The 27,918-nt window shown below is 37.2% G+C and overlaps 2 protein-coding genes across 5 annotated transcripts in view; one reads left to right on the forward strand and one right to left on the reverse strand.

The window, feature by feature from the left end:
- The window catches only part of VPS37A (VPS37A subunit of ESCRT-I), a 45,181-nt gene extending 35,467 nt beyond the window's left edge, over nt 1-9,714 (reverse strand). For both annotated transcript variants that reach the window (XM_028099719.2, XM_028099718.2), the window contains exon 1: nt 9,256-9,714. In XM_028099719.2, coding sequence (XP_027955520.1) covers nt 9,256-9,380 — 125 coding nt within the window. In that variant the 5' untranslated portion in view covers nt 9,381-9,714. The remainder of the gene's footprint in view (nt 1-9,255) is intronic.
- A 38-nt stretch (nt 9,715-9,752) lies between these two features.
- On the forward strand, nt 9,753-27,664 carry CNOT7 (CCR4-NOT transcription complex subunit 7). Of its 3 annotated transcripts, none has more exons than XM_028099720.2 (7): nt 9,753-9,933; nt 11,472-11,686; nt 13,737-13,930; nt 18,896-19,057; nt 21,856-22,000; nt 24,288-24,398; nt 25,994-27,664. In XM_028099720.2, exons 2-7 carry the CDS (start codon nt 11,570-11,572, stop codon nt 26,120-26,122), a joined length of 858 nt encoding a protein of 285 aa, XP_027955521.1. In that variant the 5' UTR covers nt 9,753-9,933; nt 11,472-11,569; the 3' UTR covers nt 26,123-27,664. The 3 variants fall into 3 exon arrangements, with proteins under 3 accessions (XP_027955521.1, XP_027955523.1, XP_087877063.1); XM_088020937.1 differs by lacking the exon at nt 9,753-9,933 and adding an exon at nt 10,073-10,091; XM_028099722.2 differs by lacking the exon at nt 18,896-19,057.
- The last annotated feature ends 254 nt before the right edge of the window (nt 27,665-27,918 follow it).

Below are 27,918 nucleotides of genomic sequence, written 5' to 3' on the forward strand. Positions count from 1 at the left end.
GATGTCCTTGTAACAAGGCAATAGTTTTCTCCTGAATCAGAGAAATTAGGATGGGTCAGTAATGGCTGTAAGATAAATGAAGAGTTGGGGATATGGGAAACCAAAGATGGCTGCTTGGTAATTCTCAGCTCCCAGGCAAACCCCATTTTTCAGTTTCTGCATTCCTTCACCCACCATAGTGCATTTAAGATGACTGAAATTGTGAATTAACACTGATGGGGAGATTTCTACCAGTCAGGTCCATAACCCTGGAAAAATAATTTTTGTCCCAAGAGGCCTCAGATCTCCCTCTGGACCCTTTGAACACTGCAGCTGGATTTCATTCAACTGCCTCTCAGCGTGGGTGATCAATACGTTCTTGTTACTGTATGTATGTTTTCTGGATGGGTTGAAGCCTTCCCCTGTTGCAAGGCTAATGCCCTCCCAGTGGCAAAGAAAAAAGGGAATGTTTCCCAGTTAGGGTGTACTTTCCACAATATCCAGTCAGTGATCAAGGCACCCACTTCACTGGACAAATTATACAAGCCTTCATGAAAACTCTGCAAACTTCTTGGAATTATTACAATCTCTATCACCCTCAACCAGACAAGGTCAAGAGAACTAATGAGATCCTTAAACTTAAAATTTCCCAACTTGAAACTACTGGACCTCCCTGACCTAATGTATTGCCTTTGATTTTGTGGACTATTGACAGTACCCCATTTGGAAAACACACTCACTCCACACAAGATAGTTACTGGCAGACCAATGCCTATTGGTATACAACCTTCTGTTGATCCTGTGTCTCATGCTAGTATGACCAACGACTGTAAGAGTCTAAGTTTTATGCTCAAGCCTATCATCAACAGACTAAAAAATCCTTCCCAGGTCCCAATTCTCTGGTTATAGTCTAGGGCCTGGTGACTGAGTATTCTGAAACCAATATTAGAGGAAGACAGCACTTAAATCTTGTTGGGAGGATCCTTACTAAGTGCTCCTGACCACTGCTCCGAACTAGAAGATGCTGGAGACCTCTGAATCAAATTGACAAGGATGTAGCTGACATTGAGGTAGACTGTTTCTAAAATTACAAGACAACAAATCAAGGCTTCATACTTTAAACATGAAACCATGAAACCTCTTCTTTTTTTGTATCCTTTATTCTGGCATTTGCCTGCAAAGATAACACCCTCATCTGTATCTCCCTGGCCGCAGCTAAAGGGAGTAACCTCTGGAATTTAGGGAAAACTTTCATTTCAGGCTAGTGTTTTGCAAGCAAAATTAAGACATTTCAATGGTTGACTCTCCTGAGTTTACACTGTTGAGTTAGAAAGGACCTACCAGGAGACTCTCATGATTTAGCGTTTACTCCTTTTGGCAGGTCCCTACCACCCTGGTTAGGCACAAAGGTAAATGAGATTATGATCAGGAATTTCTTAATTCCTGAAATTGCAGAATCCACTGCTAAAGCAATAGCTGTCCAGTAAAAACCCTTACATTATCTGGCTAAAGTTCTCCCCCGCCCCCCGCCCCGCCCAAAGTTCTTGACAATAGGATAGCCCATGATTATCTTTTAGCTGAGTAAGGTTATCTGCTATGACCAACATCACCTGCTGTTTGCTTGTGGATTAATACTTCTGGGGTAGTTGAAACTCAATTATATAAAAATCACTGAGCAAACCACTTGCCTTAAAAGAGTGTCTCCTTCAACAGGGTCTTTCTTTGACTGGTTTGGGTCTTAGGGACCATGGCTCCAAAGTGCACTCCAAAAACTGGGAATTATCCCGTTTAGGGTTATCATAAAAATCTCTCTAGTGCACTGTATCCTTTCAAAAACTTTAAATGTGTATTTGCAGCTGCTAACTACCAAGTGGATGGTCTCCAAGACCAGAACCTTGCAGGCAAAGTGAAGAGAATAACCCACTTCTGTGACCTGTGAACACTGTAGGCAGATATGGCTAAAAGTCCCCAGAAAAAGGAAGATGAGGCATAGCTTTGGGAACACAACAAAAGTCATTTTAGGCCCCCAGCTATTTTTATGACCTATGCCCCCATCAACTGGCTCTACGTGACCAAGAGCACTTCTTGCAGAACTGCCTAGAAGCCACGGGAATTGCAAAGGAATGCAAAAACCTCAGGAGTTACGGATTTTAAGGAAGCAAAAAGGAATGCAAAAAGCAACCTTCTCTACCAGGCCAGGAAATAGCCCAACCATATCAGAGACAATAAATCAATGGTGAAACTCCCAGCGCTGGTTCAAAAGTGAAAGTTGACCTAAGGTGCATTCTTAAGTCTTTTCTTTTTTTGCAGAATTTGCTCCCCGCCGCCAGCACTCAGACACCGACTAACTGGAGCCAGAGAATTAATGATGCTGACCCTTGCTGGCCCTCCTAATAACTTCAATCAACTAGGAACTTAGACTCTGTCAACTTAGGATGACTTTTGCCCTAATTCTGTACTGAACTCTCTCCTTTGACAAGTCCCTCCACCAATATGCATGTACCCTTAGCTTAAAACTTCCCTATTTTTGTTGTTCGGAGAGACACTGCTTTGGGAAATACCCCTGGTGTTTTCCTTACCTGTTGCAAGTAAAATTTTTCCTTTTCCACTCTTTGGCATGGTTGTGTCTTTTGATGATGCCCACCAAGAGGTGAACCCAGTTTTGGGTTACAATATCAAGGTGTTAAGCAAAAAAGTCATGACCTATGGATGTCATAAAAAGGAACAACAAAAACTTGGGTAACTTCAGAGCCACAGCTGAGAGTGGTGCTAATTCCTTAAATTTTGACCACATCTCTTAGTTAAGCTGAGAGTCTGATCAAAAGGGGAGTAATTGTTAAAAAGAAAACCAAAGGCCCAAAATGGAGCTTCTGATGCCAAGTCACCTTGCCTCCAGAAAATTCCTGATCAGCACCAATGAAGTATCTGTCATATGGGCCCTCTCCGTCCCCCAAAAAGAAGATAAATAATCCAATAAAACTCCTTGCCCTTCCCCCAAGGGAGGATGACTTTACCTGGAACAAAGAACAGTTCTTTCCTTTTGCTAATAACTTCCTTGCCCCACTCTCCTTCCTACAAAAACCTTCCATTTCGCACAACTCCTTGGAGCTCCCCTCTACTTGCTAGATGTGATGCCATCCAATTCATGAATCAGTAAATAAAGCCAACTAGATCTTCAAATTTAACTGCTGAATTTTGTTTTTTAACAGTCTGTTGACACTTTCCATTAGTCGCATCACCGTCTTCTGTGAAAACCAGGCCATTAAGCTAAGGAGGCTGGGCTTTTCTGGGCAAGAGTTAAGAAACCACTGAAAGGAATACACGTTCATATTTGAATTTTAAAATGATTACTCTGGTGGCCACGTGGGAAAAAAAATTAAGGCTGAAGGCAGAGAAAATAGTTAAGAGCCCAGTGGTAGTAGGGATGGACCGAAGAGAAACAAAATGACCAGGTTTTTGGCTTAGGTAGCAGACAGTAGATGGCTTGGAAGGACTTAAGGGGCAGGAGGGGAAGAGTACATGTGGCTGGATTAAACTAGCAATGGAGAAATGACCGCTTGTGAGGTTAATTCTTTTAAGCAAGTATGGACTGATACTACTAAGGGATACTTTAAGGGAAAATTAACTAGAGAGAGTACTTGAGCTGTTATGATCTACACAGGAAAAATTTTCTTAAATGGTAATATGACTTATGTCATATACTCTACAATTGTAATTTTTAATCACGGGTTATAAATGGACTATATGATTTAATGTATCAAATTAAGATCCACTTAATTATGGGACTGTTTGACATACATAATTTTAAAGTTCATTCTAAGAGTGCAATGTCCCTTTATAGAGTCACAGTGTTGACATTTTGTAGATTTCTATAACTTCAATAGGCATAGCAACTTCTTGTAGGCTTTTTTATTGCAACAAGTTAAGGTGATTTCCTTCCACAAAGAAGTTTTACTCTCAAATACCTATAAAAGATAACATACTGTTGCTTGTATCACAAAAGGGAGTAACCGCAAACTGGGAAAATGGAGAAAGGAAAGCCCAGTATAAATGAGGCAGCTACTTTTCAGTCAAAGCAAATGCTGCTTTGTGGAAGAACTGTTGTCAGATCTTCCAGATATTTCTATTTTAAAAGAAAATTTGCAGGGGGCAGTGGCTATATGGGAAATCTCTAAACCTGCTACTTAATTTTGTAGTGAATCTAAAACTGCTCTACAAATTTGGATATTTTAATGAAAAATCTCAAAAGTATAAATGCCAGCAATGGATCCATGTTTTAAAAAAATATGTAATATTGAACAGGTTAAAAAAACACATACACATATCTTCTCATTGCAAATTTGTTGTGTTACCATCTTTGTGTATGAGTCCTTTTGAGCCAACAATAAAATCTATAGAAAAAGGGCACCTGGGTGGCTCAGTTGGTTAAGCAACTGTCTTCGGCTCAGGTCATGATCCCCGGGTCCTGGGATCGAGTCCCACATCGGGCTCCCCCTTCTCTGTGGGGAGCCTGCTTCTCCCTCTGCCTCTGCCTGCCACTCCCCCTGCTTGTGCTCACTCTGTCTCTCTGTCAAATAAATAAAATCTTTAAAAAAAAAATCTATAGAAAAAAAATTATGGAATTTAGGCTTACTCAGAAACCCATGAGTTTAGAGGAGAAAGTTTTATTAACTGTGAACAAGGTGTTAAACTTAACAGCTATACAGTAGACAACTATACCGTAGCAGACTCTCCAAGGAAGTTATAAGGCTAAAGGTTTGGGCAATCAGAATGAATAATGGTATCCAGGGACCGACAGCAAAAGAAAATTCCAAAACAATTTTTAAAGACTATGCAGATTGGCACCATTATTTTAAAGAAACAAAAATAACTGCTATTTACCAAGTACCTACTAGTTTCTTTACACGTATTATATCTAAAATCCTTCAAAACAGGTACATTTGTGAGGAAACTAGCTGAAGTGGACTTGCTTACTGAATGGCAAGTCAGAAGTATTCCTGCCAGAGGCAAATGAGCTGCAGGTGAGCTCGTGAGGGATTCACAAAGAAGCAGCTGGGCTGAAGCACGTAGGCTAGGAGGCAAAGGTTCCATGCATATTGATTCTATGCAGTGGAAAGAAGGAATATAATTTGTCATATGCTTACTATGTGCCAGGTACTCTAATAAATGCTCATAAATATCACTCCAACATTAACAATCTTTCATGATAGGAATCACAATTCCTGAATTTACAAATGGGAACTGGAGGCTCAGAGAATTTGAGTAACTTGACAAAAGGTCACATTGCTATCGTTGTGTTTGAGCCAACTTAAAATCCAGGTCAGTCTGACTACAAAGCTTTCATTCACCTAGGCCATGCTGCTTTTCCTAAGGGCAATAATTTTTTGCTGACTTCCATTTCTGTTGCTCAAATTCATTTTGTCTTTTATCTCTAAGAGAGTGCTCACATCCAGGAACCTGAGAAAGCAACACAAACTTTCACAGTTGGGCAGGGCAATAAGACATCAGGCGATTAATCCTCTTACTTCAGGGGTCCTAAGGCCTATTAAGGTTATGTTGCCCTGCCAGTTAATGGTACATCGGAGTCTCCTAACTTCTGGTTCAGAGCCTCTTTCATTAAGACTATTCATGGAGACTATTCATTGTACTAGACTGAAAGAGAAAAAAGCAATTCTGACAAACATAATAACTCCCAAATTAGATTTCCTTATTAAATATAAAATAAAAATAGCACAGATTTACTAAGTAATTATTAAAATGAATGCAGAAGTCCTTTACTTGAGAGAGCTGATACCCTTAAGTAAAATGTAATAAAGATTACTATTTGTAAAACTTTGAATTTACATAGTTAATTACCATTCCCAACACAGCTCCAGGTTACTGTTTTAGAGCTAAGGAAATAAAAGAAGCTAATTAACTTAAGAGAGGAGAAACCAGGATAGTTAGAATGGTTAACTGTTAAGAACATCAGTTTTTAGTATTTTCTGATTGTAGTACAATGCAGGGAAATAACAGCTTCACTTCTGAAGAATCTTTAAATATTGGGATAAGTGAGTATCACTTGGGATAGTTTCAATTGCAAGTAATTGAAAACCCAGGTTCAAAGTGGCTTAAACAGCATGAGGGGTTACTGAACTTAAAAAGAACTAAGTCCAGAGGCATCAAAGGTTCCAAAGCTGGTTAATTCAATTTCACAATATTATCATGGACATTCCATTGTTCTACTCTTACCACATTTAGTAGTCAGCCTGTTTTTCATGATCCAAGCCATTCCAGATGGCCCATGTAACAATATCCAAGACAGAAGAATTTCCTTTCGAACATCTCTATTCAAAAAATGTTTTGAGCAGCTCCCCAGCAGATTTCTCCTCCAACTCCCATTGAAGAAGCTTAGGTCAAGAGTCCTGCTTCCACGATAACTGGCAGTGAATGATTGCCGTAAACAATCATTATTTGAGTACGGCCTCCCTCAGGTATATCATTCTGCATACTGGGAACCCAGATAAAAACTGGTGTTCTCTCAAGAAGTCAGGGAAAATGGATTTGGGTGGGAAAACAAGAGTGTCCTTCAAAGTGAACTTCTTTAGGAAGCAGAAGAAACAACAGAACTAATTCTACTCCTGCCCCCAAAGACAGGAATGTTAGTGGTAAACTGAATACTGTGATGACTGTTATTCAGAAGGTGGAATATATTCCTTGAGCCTAGTTTACATAACTTCCAGTTTCTATTTTCATAGTTGACAAACATGTTATTATGCTTTGGTTAAAACTTTTGTTTGTCATCTATGACAGTTTCCCATTTGCCCTGCCTACCAGTAAGATTAACATGAGGAAACACACATAAAATTCAGCTAACCTTTAGGGAGGACCTGATAAAGATGAGGTAATAATTTCTTAATAATTAATAATTTCTTAATAAACTCCTTAGAAAAGGAGTTTACATTTATTTAAGGAAGGGAATCACACAGACTAGTTCCTAAATGGAATTTTTTTAATATAAGGAGTTAAAAAAGGTAAGAATTGGAAGGTATAAGAGAGAATAGGGTTCCTGAGGAGGGCAGAATTTGAATACTTTCGTTGCTAAGAAAGAGCTTGTTTGAGTGTGTATGAGTGACCTTATATCTGAAAAAGGGATAGAGTATGAAACATCAGGGAAGTGGGTCCCATGCAACAAGATATGGATACTCATAATTTAGGAAGTTTTATATTATTCATTAAAATATCATCTGAAATATTCTTTCAACTTTTGCAGAATGCACCTTCAAAATCACCAATCACGGTGTCTTACTGCACAACAATCTTAAAGTTATAGTACTGAAATTTGGCTACCTAAGCAACATATTATCATATACTGCATACATAGATCATTTTTACCAGCTACCTTCAAAATGTATGTCATGAGTTCAAATGGCAGATTTAACAAGAATAGATGGATGACACTTTTTTCTGGCATTGTACCATTCCTTGAAAACTGAAAGTATATGACCTAATTGTCTCCAAAAGTATCCAAGTATAGTTTATAAATGTGAAATATTTCAATAAAATAAAACTACAAGTATTTTTATAAAAAAAAACCTTTAAAGCTTAAGCCAATTCCGGAACTTCTTAGATTAGCAATTCTTGTTTTAGAATGTCACCTTATTTGGGAGGCCAAAAAAACACACAAGAAATTTCAGATCAGTCACTTCCCTCATTTACTAACCTTAGCAGTAAAAGGCTTTAGCGTATTTAAAAAGTTCAACTCCAATCTTAAAGAATAAAAATTTGCCAGCAGTGAGAATATTTAACAGGATATACTAAAGGCTTAAAAGCAATTAATTCCAAAGGTGTGGTTCTAAAAAGTATTTTGGCTATACTAGCACTAGTACAGTATATAAACAATCTTCCAAGCTGATACCTTCTAAGGAGACAAACTTTTGTTATGCTTGTTCAAAATGAGTCAACTTATTTTATAAGCATATCTTGTAAGAGTAGCTCTTACAGGTGAGTACAGAACATTATTTAGAATGAAACTGACTTGGAAAAAAAAGGAAGAGTGAGATTGACTTGGAGAACTCTGTGAACTTAATTTTCCAGAAAGAAAGCCATCATTAAAACAAATTGCACGCCACTCTTCTGTTAAATACCATAAATTTTCAGCTTTTTGAAAGTTCTAAACAAGCAGAATTGAGACAAAAAATCAAGAAACATCTGAAGTTCAATCAGCAAGAACCCTTGTTTTAGCCATACTAACTTTGCAGTGAATTTTTCTTTTAACAACATATTTAAAACTATTCTACACTGTAACTTACTTGCTTGGGAAAAATTATTAAAAGTAACAGATAAAATGGTCCCCAATAGTTCATTCAACAGGAATTAAAGTCTCATAATATATGTTTTTGAAATGTCTGAAAAGTCTATTTAAAAAAAGAGGGTTGACTGATTTTGGCATCTTTACAAAGACATGCTGTGACACTGTTAAGTAAATAAACTTGCATAATCCATAAAAGGAGGCAGTTCTAATTTTTGTAAACCATTAGAAGCCACAAAGATTTGCAATATAAAAGGCTGAAGTTTACAGTAAATAATTTGAATTGCAACATATTTCTAACCTGACCATGCTGAAAATGAACAACTCATAAGACAACAGATTAACATGAATATAAGGCAATTCTTGGGTGTGGGAATAAGAATAATAAAGTGAGAGATGTAGACTAGTAGTTTGCCAGACTGTGACGAGGCTGTTGGAACCGGGTAAATCTTAAAAGACCTAAGAAGATTGAGTATGTCATTCCCAACCAAAAAGAATTCACTGATAAAACCTCTGGCTTCTCTTTCATGTTACAACTCCCCCCCCCCCTCAAATTTTACACTCTGTGAAACCTGGAGTTTACTCTGTACAATTCGTTTTAGCCAAGTACAGTACTTTAACAATTCTGCTAATGTGGCAATCAGATGGGCAAAGGGAAAGGCTAGCGAGGAAGGAGAGCAAAGCAAGGGCTACTGGATACAGACCCTTAAATGATTACAGCCAGAAGTGATGTGCCAGGAGGGATGAACAACTCAGAATTGGAAGAGCTGAGCCGTGGTGAGGCAAGAGGGAGGGAGAAAGGATCCGGAGAAAAATCCTGAACATGGGTCAGGGATAGAAGAGCAAGCGTGTGACCCAAGACGAAGGGAGGTATGTCAAAAGGAGGCAGCTGGCGGGCAGCAGGCCTGAGGAGCTACGTGAGGCTATGACCAGCCCACCCTCCCGCCCTACTTTTTCCTGCGGTCGGAGAGGTAGCGACCAGTCACCTGGAGTGTGAATTCCGGAGGGACTCTATGAGGCGCTGCTTCTGCTGTTGGAGGCTGGTGAGGCCACCGGGGGACCCAGCTGCGGAGGAGGAGGCGCTCTTGGTCAGGGGAAAGAGCCAGCTCATCCTCCACGGGTCCCCGGGCCCGAGGCCCTGGAAGGCTCTGGCCTGCTTCTCCCAGCTGCTCAACCCGGCGGTTCCCCAGCGACAGGAGGAGCCGTCCGAGGCGCCCGGGTCCCAAGTGCTGGGGAACCGCGTCTTCTCTAAGCAAGCCCGGCTGAGGGGTCCTTGGGTCCTGGGCGAAACACTACGACTGTGGGCAGCAAGAGAGAGGAAAGTAGCCGCCCGGGACGGGCAGCTCTACCTTCACGGTCCCAACGCCCAAACCAACCAGTCAGTGAGGCAGCCTGACCGTCAAACGCTCCACCAACCCTGCTTCCGTCACCTGCGTGCTCCGCCCCCTCTGCGTGTCGCGTCATCACCTAGCGCCCCCGCCAGGACGTGAGAGAAGCGACGGCGCAGCACGGTCCGGCGCAGCCCCGGCTCCCCTTTCCCCCTTGCTGGGCGTGAGGTGTCTATGGGGCACCCGCTGCTGCCGCCGCTACCGCCACCGCCACCGCCGCTGGTTGCTGTCTCTATGGCGAGGAGGAGGAGGAGGAGCGCGGGCTCAGCGACACAAGTAGATCTTGCGTCTGCCGGGGGGAGGGGCGGATTGGGGAAGTAGAAAGGGGGCGGGAACGATGAACCTCAGAGGGTGAGCGATGGCGCCAGCTGGAACGCGGCTGGCGGAGGAAGAGCTCGGCGGCGGGTGGAGGGGGGCAGGGTAACGGCCTGAGGGTATGTCAAGGGGGTGGCGCGGGCTGATGACGTAAAGGCTTTGTACCTGGGGCTTCGACGTTGTTGGACGGAAATTGGGAGTGGAGGGCGGTGGCCTAGATCCTCAGCTCCTCGTATTTCTTCTTGCAGCAGTGCTTGGGAGTCAGTCTGGCTCCAGTAAATGGTTATCAAGCACCTTCATGCTGGCCCTCTGCCAGGGAAGAGAGTTATCTATGACTTGCGTGGCTCTGTGCTGTCTTCGTTTTTTTGGGAGCCTGCAGTACGGAGATTGTATCTCCAGTAATGAGAAGGCATCTGGTGCCTCGTCGGGGCTTCTGGAATTGTAGTAGAGAGAGAGGTGGAAAAAGCAATGTTAAGCTACAGGGTTTTTCTAAAGTGTGTGTGTGTGTGTGTGTGTGTGTGTGTGTGTGTGTGTGTGTGTGTGTGTGTGTGTGTGTGTGTGTGTGTGTGTGTGTGTGTGTGTGTGTTTAGCGGAGTGGGGAGGGTAATATGGGAGGGGTTCCCTAGATCTTTGGTTTCTGTTCTTAGAGGACTTGAGGTTACATTTGTGACTGAAGTGTTTGGGGGGGTATCATAATTCCCTTTTTTACCCTTGTTTGTTAGGATTTTTTCAAACTTCTGTGAAAACTGGAGGAGCATTTGGAATTTTTCTGTCCAAGAATCAAAATGTTGGTCTGTACTCTTTATGGGGCATGATACTCTGTTTATGGACCAGAAACAATAGATGTATGTTTACGCTCAGGTTTTTAGGAAATTAGAAATAGTTTGAAGTGCATACACTCTATTGCTTCCTTTCTCCCTCCTGCAGTTATGGACATTCAAACAGTTTCTGTGGCTGTTACTTATTTTTCAGAAAGAGCCTTTTCTGGGTTTTTATTGTTGTTGCTGTTGGTTTACTAAAAAGTCCCTTCTAATCGGACTTGAATAAATGCCACTAAAGTAGATTTTGTAATCAAGTCAGATTTTGAATGTTCTGTTAATTAGTAAAAGCAAATATTACCTTTGTCCTAATAATATCTGATCCCGTCACATTATATCACTATTTAACTTTTCATTTTCTATGTGGAAATAGATATCTTTATAAAGTTTTATTTAGAGAGTGAGTTGAATTCAGAGCAATCTTTAATGTTAAATTTTTAAAACATGATTAGTATGTACACATAAAAAATACTGTTTTTACTTAACATTGATATTAGAACCAGAAAACCTATGTTGCAGTTCTTTTTTTCCTACTGATCAGATGTGTGACTTTAGACAAGTCATTTCCCAAACTGATTTTCTTACAAATCAAGGACTTTGAATAAATAATCTTTTAGGTTTGTATCAATTCAGTTCTTCTATGATTCATATTTCTATTATCACTGGTTTTTATTTTGACAGGTACAAAAATAAAGGATAAAGTATTTTATGAAACAAACAAATCTTCAATCAAGTATAACATTTTGATGCTTGGCATCTAGACTTCTTGTGCCCTCACTATGCCAGCAGCAACTGTAGATCATAGCCAAAGAATTTGTGAAGTTTGGGCTTGCAACCTGGATGAAGAGATGAAGAAAATTCGTCAAGTTATCAGAAAATATAATTACGTTGCTATGGTATGCCTATCATCAAATCCTTAAGATGCTTCTGATAAAAGGGGAAGAGGAATTTTAAAAGTCTTGAATTCAATCCATTTGGTAGAGAGATTAAATTATAAAAAGAAAATTTTGTCAGTGTCCTCCAATCAGAGATCACCACCACGCAGTGTGACAAATTGGGTTTATTACTCATTGGAGGGAGGGAAAAGGCATACCACTGGAACCATGGGGCATTTGAGTAAGAGTGTTAGAAAAGACTTTTAGGATTTGGGCTTCTGTCAGGTGGTTTTAGGGAGGGATTAAGGAAGCAGGGCCTTGCTCTGAATTGGATGTTGTTGAGAAGGGGGGTAATTCTATAACAGGGTATCTTAATAAGTCTTGAATGAGAGAAGACTACAGTGAGACTAAAGCTATAAAGAAGCAACAGTTACTTAACATTAGCCAAGATAGAAGGATGTTTGATCATTTTTGTGGTTTGGACAATGTTTATGTTTTTGTCTATGCTCAGTCACAATTATAGAGTGGTCTTGTCTGATGTTGAAGTGTGAAACTATTCATACTCAACAACAGAACATTAGAACATAGCTGTGAGTGCCAGGTCAGCTCCCAGCAACACTTAAGGCTTGACTGATAATACCAGATGAACGCACAGAAGCTAGGGAGCTCCTGCATGTCTTTCTCAAAAAAAAAAAAAAAAAAAAAAAAATCAGATTTCCCAGTGGAACATTGTTAATCTGCAGGGTTTTTGTCATTTGTTTTAATCATCAGTGGAGTTGGATGAACACAACTGCTGTTAAGCATCTCTGCTTTTGCATTTAGTATTCAATCTACCTAGACCATCTATTCAGTTAATTATTTTGCTGCTTCATCTGCTGTACTTTTTACATCTATTATAGTTACTTAATTGTTTTCCATATTGTAAGTTCCGCTAAGCAAGGGGTTAGTGTCGTAGTCATCCTTTCTCTCCCACAACACACCTAGCATAACACAAAATATCCAGTAAAGTGGTTGTTGAGTTGGACTGAATTTAGAGTTTTAATTTCTTTACTGTTTCATAGGGATTTGGTATTCAGATTTTGTTCTTAGCTTCCCAGTTTGAATTTTAAAATTAAAGTGATATAGTATCATTTCCTCAGTATTTTTTTTTTTTAAGATTTTATTTATTTGAGAGAGAGAGAATGAGAGATAGAGAGCACGAGAGGGAAGAGGGTCAGAGGGAGAAGCAGACTCCCTGCTGAGCAGGGAGCCCGATGTAGGACTCGATCCTGGGACTCCAGGATCATGACCTGAGCCGAAGGCAGTCGCTTAACCAACTGAACCACCCAGGCGCCCGCCTCAGTATTTTTAATGCAAATAAATGTACTTCTGTGAGGAGGTACAGGTTGGTGAAAATACGAATATTTGAGTGTACATAGATAACCTATTTAATAAAGGTATACTTGCCCATAATTAGAAGTTTTTTATCCCACAAAAATATATAGTGATCATTTCTCAGATGATAAGGAGTGACATTAGAGACATGATAACATTCTTCAGGAACAAGTGGGTATCATGCAATTTTTGATGACATGTTTTCTCTAAAGTACAGAGAGAGTGCTATTTTAGCCCAAGAAATTAAGAGGGTTTTGATATTTAGAAAAACCTTGTCTCAGAAATGCTTGGAAAGTATGATGCATTTTCCATTCCTTTTAACCAGTTCTTCATTTGTTTTAACACTAGCATACTGTGGGCATAGTTCACATACCCCTTGAGAAACATGAATTTATGATTTTTTTCCCTTCCTTGGGAATAGAGTACTTGGTGCATTTATCATTCCTGTCTTCTACATAATAATTTTTTACTGACACAGTATTTAAAATAAAAAGTCATGAAGTTTGTAGAGTTTTATTTTATGGATCTAAAAGGTAACACTATAGTTAAAAGATAATTTGTATTTGAATATGTTGAATGTGTAGAATATTATCTATAACAGTATTCTTTGACTTGAACCAAAAATTATTTATTCTAAGAATTTATGATTGTGGTTTTGATCATTTAGTAAATAATGAATCTTAAAACTATTTTACAGGACACCGAGTTTCCAGGTGTGGTTGCAAGACCTATTGGAGAATTCAGGAGCAATGCTGACTATCAGTACCAACTATTGCGATGTAATGTAGACTTGTTAAAGATAATTCAGCTAGGACTGACATTTATGAATGAGCAAGGAGAATATCCTCCGGGAACTTCAACTTGGCAGTTTAATTTTAAATTTAATTTGACGTAAGTGGGAAATAAATATAACCCAAACTTGTTTTAGCTTAATTTTAGGAATTGATTTCCCTCAAGTATGATGAATGAAATGCTAACCGAATTGGCACAGTTATCCTAGAAATGTTTAAAACCTAACATTTCAAAAGACTAGATTTCTTCTAATGGGACGAAAGAGCCAGGATAAAGAAGACTTTATATTCAAATACTTTGAATTTTAAAGATGTTGTTTGTAAACTATGACTGCCACTTTTTTTGAAATCTGAAAAACTTTGGGTATTGAAAACACTTCTTGATAGAAAAAATAATCTTACATTAGTTTTACTTTCAAACTTTGTGTGCAATTTGAAATATATACATCTTTGTTGTAGTGATTATCCTTCTTGTGAAGAGATTTTTTATTACAGTCAAACTCCAGTTTGTGAGTAGATTACATGTCAAGGGCAGTAAGACATTTCTTGGAAACTTGGGTGCATTTTCCTGTCAAGTCAATATAATTATATAATAGCTACAGTCCCTGATCAGCCCACAAAACCTCTTGTAACTTACATATAGGAGAGGTAATGGTATCGTTAAACTTGGTATTTCTTTCAGAAACTGCTCAGAATCTGAATTCTAACTCAAGCCCAAGGTTGAAACTCAGTTTTCTTACTTGTCTTGACAGCTTAGGAAGTTTAGTGTTTTGGGGTAAGAGCAGATTGTTTACAAACTGACTCTAAGGTGGGGAAATGTTTAATACATTCTAATTAAGTTACAACATTGCAGTGTCCTTCTGTTTGACAGCTTGTACTTGTGTAATATGATCTTACATCTGGTTCAAAAAATAGTTAAAGAAGCTGTGGGACAATTAACAGTAGTGCCAATGTGAGAACCTCCCATTCTCTGTACAATAATGTGATATTTAGCATTAAGATCTAAAAAGCAGGGCTGATGATTTTAGAGAGTAGTGTTGTCAGTGGTACAGTACTGTGGCTTATAATTACATTGTGTTTAGCCTCATTTTCTGTTATACTTTGTTGGATTTCATAATATACACCAGAACCTTGTAAAGGGTAAAAAGTACTCCTCTGTATTCTAACTGTTAATAAGCTTTTTCTAAGTATTGTAATTCTGAAACACTGAAAATTGTCTTTTATCCTTTTCTCAAAAGGTAACCATTCTTAAAATTAGTTCGTGACCATTTCATTTGTTCTGTTACTTTTTTCCCAAGTTGGATCATTAGAACACTTTTTTAACTGAGATACTGTTGTGATATAAATACATGAGTAGGAAGTGACCCATGCATGTCTCCATTTTGGTAAAATTGATATTTTCCTTTTCTAGAAACACTATGTTATGGTAACAACTGCCTTATTATTACAATCTTTGAAAGACATTTTTTTCTTATACAGAGAGGACTACTTGTTACCAGGTTATGCTCCCATTTATACTAATGTTAATGTCTAAGAAGAAATTTTTAAGGAGAAGGATATAGTAGAATGTACTATTTAAGTGGAAACAATTATTTGGAAGATAAAACTGGGACTACCTAATATGAAGACAGAATACCATGAATAGAATCTTGGATATTTTGAAGAAAGATGAAAATTAACTTTTTTATTTAGTACCTAGAATGTGTCAGCAGCTGTGTTAGGTGCCAGGGATATAGTATTGAGGAAAGTTGGTCATGGTCTTTATAACAGTGTTCCTGTAACATTTCTGTCTGCTCTCCATTGCCAAAGTCCAAAAATTAGAATTGCTAGATTGTTAGATAATGATCAATGTATTCTCCCTAAACTGAATTTGGAGTTGATGTGTAAAATGAAAATTGAAGTAGAATATTGATGAGCTGTGCAGAAGAACGCTCTCTCAAAGGAGATGAGAATGAATTTCTAAAACATCAATTTGATGATTGCAATCATTAGTATTTGAATCATTTTAATAGTGTAATAGAGATTACAGGAGATTGTGGGTTCAGTGGTAACAGAAAGGAAGCTGATAACTCATTTAAGGAAAATGGTAGAGGAGAGGAGATACAGGGAGGACTGTAAGTAGAAAAGACAGCAGAATCAAAAAGGGTAGTTTTGATTTTGTTTTATGGATAATGCACAGGTATTTGAAGACTAAAAGGCAGTTGTCAGGTATGGAGTTGCAGGCTGTTCATGTTGTCTCTCATATAGTCTTTGCAGATTTTTTGAGCATCTTAAGTGTTCTTGGTTTGAGTTCATTAAATATTAAGTTTAGTGACCATCTATGCATTTGTGACAGTCTGTATCCTGGTTTGCCTTTGCTCATGATTTTTAGCAAAACTTATATAGGGTGCATGTTTTAAAATACAAAATGTATGGTGAGCCAGGAATGGATTGAGGTTGGAAAGCATTTCCAGATTGTAAAATACTTAATCTGCTGTGTTTAAAAATGTCAATTTGTGTAGTAGGCTAAGTTTATACTTGTAGGTAGGTCAAAAAGTAGGGGCGCCTGGCTGGCTCAGTCCATAGAGAGTGCAACTCTTGATCTTGGGGTTGTGAGTTCAAGCCCCATGTTGGATGTGGAGCCTACTTTAAAAAACGGTGAAAGATATATTTATTGGATTTAACATACCTAGTTAAGTTAGTTTCTGTTTTTAGGATATAGTTTGAGTTGAGTAGCCTTGTATCTCTGCTTTTTGGGAAAACCTTTTTTAGGGATTTGTACGTGGCTTTCACTCCCGTTCAGTTATTATATGTGGATATTTTGCCACCTTAAACTTCAGTAGTTGATTAGTGTTAGGAGCAATCACATGACTGTTCATTGCTGTTCTGAACAGATTGTTCTAATCAGTAAGCCAATCCCTGCACCTGCAGCAGTCCTTACATTTTTGACTAAACAATGTTTTGACTACTTTTTTGAGATTTGCATCCTTTAATATATTCCTCCATGTACTAGGATTTTTGAAGGTGGGGAATGATTTCAAAACTTGAAATGGATACTGTGGGAAGGGGACAGTCTGTTGATTTGGAGAACTAAATTGTAACAATTATGGAGTTTCCCTACAAGCAGGAAATTTTCTTTATCGTATTTAGAGTTTTATTAGCCTACTTGTATGGAGCTTTCAGCTTTCTCTTCTAATGAGTTGGGCATTATAAAGCATGGAATTGGTTCCAAGTTTTAAAATATTTACTCCAAAGAAATTTAAATGATAGTACATTAGCTTAATCTGCATTGAGTTATGTGAACTATATAGAAAAAGAAGTCATTTTATGCATTTTTTTTTTAAACCAAACTTGTTGATCATTAAACACCTGAGGTACTTACCCAGATCTTTCTCCTGGATGTTGTGATTCAATAGGTCTAGGTATAGGACCTGGGAATCCATATTTTTGGTAAGCTCTCTGGATGATTGCTGTCATTGGGCAAGTTTGGGAAATTCTGACTTAAATCGTGCAGTACTCACTGTTCTACTTCATACGTTTTTTGATGTGATAGACATTAAACAAAAGAGACAAAAATGATTGCCCTCTTAAAGCTTACATTCTGGTAGAGTGTACTAAAATAAAGATAAAGTGAGTATATGGCCCAGAATAATGTAAGCCTAGAGAAAGAATCTAACGCTCTGGGTTGGTTATAATTTGCTGAAGTATGCCTCTCAATGTGAGCATCAGAGCCTGATGAGTGAGATTTTAGTTGTTTAAGATACATATTTTTAGTGTAATAAGGCCAATGATATCTGTTGTTTAGTATTAGATTTATTCAGATATCCTTCCTAACGGGTTTTCCTGGGGGAAATTTTGACCTAAAGTGATGATTGCAGTTCCCCTCTGTTTTTTTAGATGTTCCAATGGCTAGTTTTTGTTTGTTTTTTAAATTTTTATATTTAGGTATAGTTCACATACGTTATATTAGTTTCAGGTGCATAACGTGATTTAACGATTCTGTACAATGTGCAGTGCTCACCACAATAAGTGTATTTACCATCTGGCACCATACAACATTATGTTTTGTTTTTCAAAGACTATTTAGAAGCAGACCGATTTCCAAAGACTAGACTGTAAGAACACTTTTTCACCTAAACGTAATTTTTCTTTTGGCTTAGTTTTGTTAAAGCTTTTAATAAATGGTGGAAACCAGTATTCTTGTAATTTAAAAAGTAAATTAAAAAATCCAGTGGGCAATGCACAAAATACTTTTCATGTATTCTCAGAAACCTATGCCTTTGTTTTGATCCTTTTTTAAATTTAACTTAACATTTTGGATACCTTTGTGTTTGTGCTTAGAAATTAGGGCTTTCTTTTTGGCCTCAGTAAAATCCTGAAGTGTTGGTTTATATTTAGATTTCCTGGCTTGATTTTTGGGAGGTGATTTTCTGGGATTAAGATTGTTAGAAGAAGAAATTATTGCTATTATAGCAAAGTCTTTCATTTTAAACATTTTACTGGTTATTGGAGCCATTTGAAAGGCTCATCATTAGTGAGAGGAGGAAACTCCTTTTTCTTTAGGATGGAATGTAGTTTTAACTTAGCCACATCAGATGTTTTCCTCTTGGTATCCTTCCCGATGCTGCTGGGACATGGGAGATGGATATAGGCTGTCACCCCTGTGGCTACAGCTCCATCTGGCAGCAATAAAAAGGCTGCTGAGACTAAAGCCCCTGAAAAGAACATGTCTTTCAGTTTGTGGTGGTAGCTCCTGGTGAGTAGAAGACCCTTTTTTCAAACTCAGTTAAATATAGTTAACTTGTGAAAGGCTGTTGACATTGAATCGATAGTAAAAATTAAAGTCTCACCCTTGGACTGTTTTGAAAGAGGATTTACTGAACACTTTTCTAAAATAATAAGCTTATTAAATACAATATTTAAATTGTATTTTCCTTTCTATATGTGAAACATTGGAATAATTGGACCCAAGCCAGTCCTCAGTGTTGTTGTTTCTGGCACTGTAGGTTATAGATGTAAGTGGGAGAAAAACAGTTTGTTTGAAGTATGGCACTTTTGAAGGTTGTCTTTCTTTTTCCCCTGCCAGGGAGGACATGTATGCCCAGGACTCTATAGAGCTACTAACAACATCTGGCATCCAGTTTAAAAAACATGAGGAGGAAGGAATTGAGACCCAGTACTTTGCAGAACTTCTTATGACATCAGGAGTGGTCCTCTGCGAAGGGGTCAAGTGGTTATCATTTCATAGGTAAAAAGATTGCATTGCAAATAGCATTTGTGTTTCCATTTCCTTGGTGTGGGCCACTGTTTCAGTACTTTCAGGCTTAGTTCTACAAGGAACTGGCTGCCATGTAGCAATCTCCTCTCAAGAAGCTAATGTTGGTCTACTTAAGGGTTAATTTAAAGGTATGTGTTTCATTTTTAGCCAGTGAGAGAGGCAGTATTGCATAGTGGAAAGAGGCTGACAAAGTAGATCTTGGTTTAAATCCAGCAATGCCATTTGGAATCAATGTTACCAAGGGTTATTTAACATTTCTGGGACTTAGAATGAAACCATTCATTCGTTAAGAAAATATTTATTTGATATCTACCAGTGCCAAGCACTCTGGTATAAGATTCTAGGAATTAAGCTGTGAACAAAACATACTAAAATCCTCATCCTCGTAAAGTTTATGTTCTGGTGGTAAATGATGAAATTTATATTGTGGTTTGTTAGATGTTCGTAAGTGCTATGGAGAAAAAAACAGCAAGGAGAATGTTAGGGGTGGGTGGGGGGGAGGGTTTTAATTTATTTTAAAGAGTTATCAGGTGGACATCACTTAGGTAAATAACTTGTTTTAATGACCAATAATATATTTAGAGCATTTTGGTAAAAGGTTTTACACACAATAAATTTTCAATAAATGGTCATTTTTAATTCTTAATTATAAAATAAAACTGGATTGTTAAAGAGAATTTCTAGAATTAGTTCCATTTTGTAAAAATAGACTTCCAGGTAAGAAAGAGTTTTTCTATTGAGGTGCACTAAATGAACGGGAAGCACAGGGACTAAAAGTGGCCTTGGGAATTATTTTATTTGGCCTTCTATTAATGTTCTTATATTGGGTCCATTTCAGACATTTTTTTAAAAAACTAGAGTCTCCTGCATGCTTTAGAATTTCCAGCTCTGGCCTCTGGAATGAGTATAATGAAGGACTGTTCATATTGCAAACTCTGATGTAGTCCTAGGCAGTAATTTTTGAGTTGGAGGTATTGACCATACTAATTGGCACCTGTCATCTTTTCTTTCTGTTCTCCATTTGAGCCTGTATCTCAGGAGACAAGACTGAAGTCTCTTTTAGTTGAGCAATGTTTTTCAGGGGTTTTTTGGTGTTTTTTTGTTTGTTTTTTGGTTTTTTGACTTTTCTGGTTATGAATAGAAAGCATCGTCCTGTCCTTTTGCTGTATATGACTTACTCTTTCAAAAAATACTCTGAGCAAATACTGCATCCTAGGCATTGGGGATATTAAGATGAACAAAAACAAAGGGTTCATGTCTTCTTAGAATGTAGACTCTAAATTAGACTCCAGTATTTGTCAAGGTATGTTAAGATTTTATTCTAAATGTCATTAAATATTTTCATTATATTCTAACCTATTTCTAGGACATAAAGACTAGTTTAAGAAATTTATAGATCCCGAATTCTTATATAGTCTTTTACTAACAGTAAGCAAATGCTGTATTGACATCTCTTTAGTTAGATAGCAAGTCACTTCCTTGCCAATTACCAGAAATTTAAAGGTTTCTGCCATTAATTGCTTATTACTTAACAGTCTTCAATGGTAAAGCTTCTTTTTTTCTTTTTAAAATTAGAAGTAATTCTGAACATTAATAGAAATTTTGTTTGTATCTCCCCAAAAGATACGTTAATACCATCTCTCACCAAATATGTACTGATTTCAAGCTATTTGAAGTAAAAGATTTTAAGATATTTTTAAAAATGTGATTCCTACTAGACTAGTGGAGAAAACAATAATGCATTTTAAAGGGTAGTACAAGAAAAGAGCTTGTATAAGAAATCACTGGGAGCTAGACTCTTTGGGGAAGGCGTCTTGTCCTTGAAGGAAAAGTAGATAGGGAAAAAAGTGTGTAATTATGGCACAGGAACGTGGGGACATACACAGCTATGGAAAAAAACAATAGAGATGGGAGATTTTGATTTGAAAATGTGGGAGTTGGTGTTTTATTCTCTGGATAGTAGTTCTCAGTGTTTACTACTTTTATTTCTTCCGTGTGCAGCATTTCCATTAGTATATCTTGACGAGCCATATGAGATAGGAACAGAATTTTGAGGGAAGAGAATGATAAAATCATTTAAGGAAATGAAAATACTTCCATTAGGGAATTACTCTTTGGGTTTTTGTTTTTCTGTTTTTAATTTTTAAGTAGGCTCCACACCCGGTGTGGAGCACAACAGTGTGGGGCTTGAACTCAGAATCCTGAGATCGTGACCTGAGCCAAGATCAAGAGTCGGACGCTTAACTGGCTGAACCACCCAGGCACCCCACCCTGGGTTTTGAAGCATATGACCTCTTTATGTAAAATATGGGAAGAGTTGTATTATTTTTGCCAATTCTGCTGCCTTTTGGCATCTTCAGCCACATTTTCATTCATATTTATTTTTCCACTTCCGTAGTTATTTAAAATTTTTTGAAAAAATCTATGGGTGGTTTGATAATTTTTTAACGAGTTCTTCCTTTAGAGATCAGCAAAATAATAATCTAGTGACTGCAGGCTTGAGATGCTAGTATAGATCTGTATGCTGATATCTCTGAATAGTGACAAGTTCATATCACTGTTGGTAAGATGATGGCATTTTCCCATTATCATTACAAACATGTCTGTTTTCTCTTTGTGTGTGTGTGTGTGTGTGTGTGTGTGTGTGTGTGTGTGTGGTTGATTCCTTTTTTGACCTACAGCTGTGGCTCACTTAAAATCTGTATCAGAATATTTTTTCATCTCTGTGGTATCCATATGTCTCTGTTCTGTATTTAACCCTTTTGTAGTGGTTATGACTTTGGCTATTTAATCAAAATCCTGACCAACTCTAACTTGCCTGAAGAAGAACTTGACTTCTTTGAGATCCTTCGATTATTTTTTCCTGTCATTTATGATGTGAAGTACCTCATGAAGAGCTGCAAAAATCTCAAAGTAAGCCTTTTTTAAGTGGCTATTTGTAATCTACACACTATTTAGACTGAGTGACTGATAAATAAGATTTTAGCCTGGGATGTTGTTTTAAGCCATATTTTAAGTTTTATATTAAATGCAATTACATTATCTGGTCATTTGATTCTTTTTGTTGCATAAATAATTTGTAGGAAATCCTTTTTTAGAGTTTCAGCATATATTGGCAGAATAAGTTTTCAACAAAATTCAAACCAAGAATGAGATTTTTATCTTTGCCAGATTAAAATCATAAACCTGCACAAAAATGTGAGGACTAGTGAGGCTCTCATGCACAGAAGTGCAAGTTCACACTGCCCAACATGTGCAGTCTGTCCATGCAAGATAAAATCGGAGGTGGCCAGCAGTGTAGTTAGTAATGTAGCAGAGTTTTCCCTGAAAAAAATTATTTTGTTGGTTCTAGTCATAGATCATGTTCCTAGGATTGATTTACATGGCTAAAAGATTTTTTCCTGGCCCAAAAGATGTCAAGATCTTAGTGCTACTGTAAATGCGTAGGTGGTGTCTAGACAGGAGCTTACATTCTGACACTGATGAATGCATGTGTAATAATGTTACTTCTGAACATGAATTCTCTCAAAAGGAACATTTCTTTAATAAGTAAAGTGCTCCTTCAGTTTGAGAACGAATTCACCAGTGGTGGCACAGACTCCCAAGGAATAGAAGGGCTTTTTTTTTTTTTTTTTTTTCCTCTAGCTGTGTTTGTATTTAAGCTGCAACTAAAAAGCACATTTAGGTAAATGGCTGCTTGGTAGGACCTACATCAAGTTTATCACATTTTTCCTACCAGGTTTTTAGCAAATAAAGTTACACTTTAGGAGATGGTAAAAATTTAAGAGCTTTACTTTTAAGCAGAAAGAAACAATGTAGGAGTTGAATAAGGAAACTTTGCTTTTGGCAGATGAACTTAAAATCAGAAGAGAAGTAGTCTTTTGGCCAAAGTTTGCTTGCCTTATTAGAGAATATGGCATATAACAGGAAATTTTTAAGGACGATTACTTCATGTTTGTAGCACCTAAGAGCAGTAGGATTGTATGCAATTTGAAGAGACTTCTCTCTGTGACTCAAGTGAACTTGAAGTAGGATAGCCTTATTACTGTAGAAACTCAGTCCACCCCCTGAAAGCATTACATGCTGAGAATCCATGGCCTAGATGTTTTAATCTGGCTTTGGAAGTGCTTTTTAAAATCTGACATGTCTCTACGATGACATATTTTAGGAACAGGATCAAATTACTGCTCACTATGTGTATGAAATTGGAAGATTTCTAAGTACACCAGATATTCTAAATATGCCCTGAGCTGCAGTGTTAGATTTAGGTTAATGACAAGGTGCTTTTTGACCTACGGTCAGCCATCCTGAATGCCCCTATTCTGTTGCTCTCCTAAGTGGCTGCTAATGATACCTAATCCTCATGTTATTTTTAGCACAGAAGTAAGAGCTGTCTGTGCAGAGCACTGTTTCAAGCTGTGAAGCAGAGGAGGTCTCCTTTGCCTTAACGATTAGGGAGGAATTTATGTCTGTTTTGTTTGTCCTGATCTTTCTTGCCTTACCTTCTATTTTCCCCCCCATTATTTTCCTTCCCTCTCTTCCTTCCTTTTTACTTTTGTCTTTTATTCTTTTTCTCTTCCTCTCTTACACTCATGTTTCTTTTTTAAGCCTGGCAATATGAAAATAAGCAAATATTTAGACACTCCTAAGGAGTTGTATTCTTATAACAGCATACTCTTCTTTTTAACAAAACCATAATGAAGCACTTAGTGGATTTTTAAGGATTGGGTTAGTCATAATAGCTTTGTTTTGTACAAATTATATAGATAAACTGCTTAGAGATGAGTTGGTGAAAAGCTTAGGAAAGTTTGAGAGGAATTGCCAATGGTCATTTTTATATTGATGGATGGATTGACTGAATGTACTTGATAAGTGTTCCCCTGTACACCTGTTCCCTTGTATAGGCTCTGCTTCCCCCAAAACTTTAGGAATGTTATTTGTCTGTCACATGCCTTAAAGCATATGATGAAGATAAATTTTCCCAATTAGGATCTCATTTTCTATTAAATTATAAACTTCTCCCATATTCAACAAATACTTCAATTTGTAATTCACATTCTTTTTTTTTTCCTGTTCTTCATAAGGTCCATCTTTACGTGCTAAAGCCCATTTATGTTTTGGTCAGTGCCTAGGTTAGGTAACTTGTGAATTTGGGCGTTGTACTGTTTCTGTGTTGACAGGCAGGTTTTCTTTCTTCTAGGGTGGTTTACAGGAAGTTGCTGAACAGTTAGAGCTGGAACGGATAGGACCCCAGCATCAAGCAGGATCTGACTCATTGCTCACAGGAATGGCCTTTTTCAAAATGAGAGAAGTATGAAGACATCAGTGCCTTTTTCTCAGTTGGTTGTTGGGTTGAGAACATTTAAAATCTAACAGCAAAAGTTTTTGGGCAATAAGTGCTCATTAAATGAAGATCTGGTTAGAGATGCATGTAGGCTGTGTCCAACACACTTGAATGAGTGTTCAAAAATAAGTCCTCTTGAAATGTAGTTCACAGGGCAGTGAAAAAATGATTTCTTCATAGACTGAAAAATGAAACAGTTTAAACTACCTTAGGAATCATATAGGTCCAACCATACTATTTCTTGATGAGAAAACTGAAGCCAGAGGCTAGTAACTTCTATCCAAGGACACACACACATCACTAGCGGGAGAACTCCAGAATTCTTTCTGTAGGACCACATCAGGGCTGCTGCTGCCAAGTCAAGGAATCTACATGTTAGGTTTCCCCAGCATTGTCTTCTTGTAGGCATTAAACTGCTGGTAAAATACCATTTGCTAATGCCATTTTTCAGCACTTTGAGGGTTTGCAGAGTAGTGCTTATATAGTGCTTTTTAGTAGATTGAGTCTTACTAAGAGGTTCTGAATTCTCAAGTGGTTAAGTAAATCTGAAGTAGTTGTTGAATCAAAAATCATACTGAGCACAGCCCCTTAAGTGGCAGAGGCAGTACTGAATATAAAGCTAGGTATGGAAGAGTGGAATTGAACGAACCCAAGTCTCCTCCTAGCTTATGTAATGGAGTGATAGATGCAGGTATACCTCACTGTAAATTAAATGCAAAGAAAAGAAAGTTTTCCTTTTTGTAAAATATAACTGTAGAATTCTTTTGAGTATATCCTCTTAGACACTCAAGAATTGATTGAGAACTATCTGGAAATTTAAAACTTGTAGCAATTGTATTAATAATAGAAAGCATAATAGTTGTTTTGCCAAGTATTGATTCAGAAGTGATTTGGACTGTTCTTTTCATGACAAGTAAATACTGTGTTTTGTACTTCTTTCCAGTGCTATGCTAGAGAATTAAAACAATTTTTTTGAATTTTCACCTTTGCATTTTAAAAAATACCTTAATGGTTCAATTAATGGTGGATTCTCTGCTACAAATTCATCTTTATATTCCTTGGCTTCTTCAAGAATAGTAACCTAGTGTGGATGTTCAGATTTTTACTGTCCAGAACGTGTTTAGGGTTTGATTGTTTTCAGCCAACTCAGCCGTGCATGTAGACTCAAGGCTACTTACAAGGCTAAACGTTTTTTTCCCGTCATTGGCAATATTCGTTCATTTTCACCGTTGAGTATTGTTATATTAATGGAATAAAAATGCCTGCCATTTTTCCATGATTACAAACTCTCATAAAATTGATCTAAATGTTAATAGGAAAGACACGTGTTTATACATTTTTTTTTGTAATCTTTTTCTTTGGTTTCTCTTGAGCTCTGTACTTCTTGAGAACATTAATCTTACTCATTGAATTTAAAATGTGTGGCCTCAAAGGAGCACCATAGAAAAGAGCTGTCATTGTAGTTAATGAACAGTCAGTACTTACATTGCTGAAATATAAGTTACCAGTGGTACCTTTTGGTTAAAATTATCTTTTTTTTTTTCCCCAAAATTCCTTTTTAGATGTTCTTTGAAGATCATATTGATGATGCCAAATATTGTGGTCATTTGTATGGCCTTGGTTCTGGTTCATCCTATGTACAGAATGGCACAGGGAATGCATATGAAGAGGAAGCCAACAAGCAGTCATGACATGAAATAGTCCTTTTATTTTTATTTGAGCTATACACAAGCTTGTATATAGGTTTTATCTCTGGTTGAATCCCTTGAACAATAGATAATACTATTTTTTTTTTCATAGCCCATTTTATTTTCTGCCTTTCAGTACTAGTATGACCATTCCTATCTCAGATCTTAATAAATAGAAAAGCATTCAGGTTAAATTTGGCCTTAATATACTTGTTAGCAGGCATGTGTGACAGAGAGTGGGGAAAACTGCATCATATTGAATATTTTGATAAACTTTACCTGCTTGGGCTTGGTTTGTTTTTTTCCCCTTCCTAAATTAACTAGCACTGACTGTAATTTATTTCCCTGTTTCATGTCTCCCTTCCATTCTGCAGGAAAATTTTAGCTATTTGAGATTGTGGACCATCAATTTTGCACTTTAGAGAGTGATTCTGACTCAAATCCTCTGTTTTATCAGAAACTTTGGCTTTTCTTGCTCTTAGCTGGAAAAATGACCATCTGCCAACCTTATACAATATTTACTTGTTTTTGACCCACGGAAATAGCACATGCATTGTGCAAACGGTTGATTCAGCAAGACTACAAAAAAAAAAAAAAAAGACAAAAAACTACTGAGGAGCTTAGTCACTGCTGTTTCTGTACGTAGTGTTTAATCTTCCAAGCACATCTAGTGTCTGTCAGTTTCTCATTGGCATGTGTAGGCTGCTCTGTGACTGAAGAATTTTTCAAACCAGCTTTACACCCTTCAGGAAAGATCCCTTGTGATTGGATGTTTAATGTCTGCCGGGAAACTGGCATCCAAGATAATTGAAGCTGCAGTTATTTTATGATAGCACACTTCCCTTTGATCTGCTTTTTATTCTGTCACTGTTTACCCTTATTTTTAATTTTTTAAAAATTTTATAGCCATACTTAACGATGCTCTTGCTTTGTAGATTCCACAAATCAATTTCATTGAAGTCCAAAGATAGCAAGTCTTTAGGTATATTTTGTACCAAATTAAATTAGAAGACAAAAAATTGTGCTTTCATAGTTGTTACAAAGATAAATAATGGAGAGATTTGGTGCAAAACAACAAAATACAAAAATATATTCTATATATAAAGCCATATATGTGTGTATATATATATATGGCTATCTATATATAGCTAATTAAAATTACCTGAGGAGTGTAATGCTTGTTTATTTTTTTGTGTATATCTTTGCAATCTATTTTATATATATTGACAAAAGAGACTGTGAAATATTTAGCCATGCAGAATATGTGACCAGACCAGAGCATGTGTAGGAAGACATTTTGGTAATCATTAACTCTTCCCTGAAATGATAGACTACAAGTTATGATGTGTGTTATCTACATTTCAATCAGTAATACTAGCAGATCTTAAAATGTTAGCCACATTGGTTTGTTTCCTTTGTACATTCTTTATTCATGATATTACAATGCTGTAACTGGGTGGTCCTTTTTAAACGTTATTTGCAAAACAGAGGGTATTGTTTGTTTTTAAAGCTTTTGTAAATAAAGGCTTCAGAAATGGTTTCTTATATATGTTGATGACTGGTAATTTTGTTTTAAAAATATTTTTTTGAGAGATTTTATTTTTTTTTTTAATTTGGGCAGCAAAACAGAACTCAGTAACTTCTTTAACTGTAGCTAATTATTAGTCTCTTAATCGAGCCTTCTGCATTTCAACACTGTCAGCTTATTCTTTATGAATACCTCAACTAGATGTTAAGAGTTGATTTTTATCTCCTTTCCAGGAATGCATTTATTCTGAAAGACAAAGTAAACCCATTTG

This window comes from Eumetopias jubatus, unplaced genomic scaffold (genome assembly GCF_037043125.1).
Source record: "Eumetopias jubatus isolate StellerSeaLion01/CBP00866 unplaced genomic scaffold, mEumJub1_p1.0 scaffold_2, whole genome shotgun sequence".
NCBI classification, from domain to species: Eukaryota; Metazoa; Chordata; class Mammalia; order Carnivora; family Otariidae; genus Eumetopias; species Eumetopias jubatus.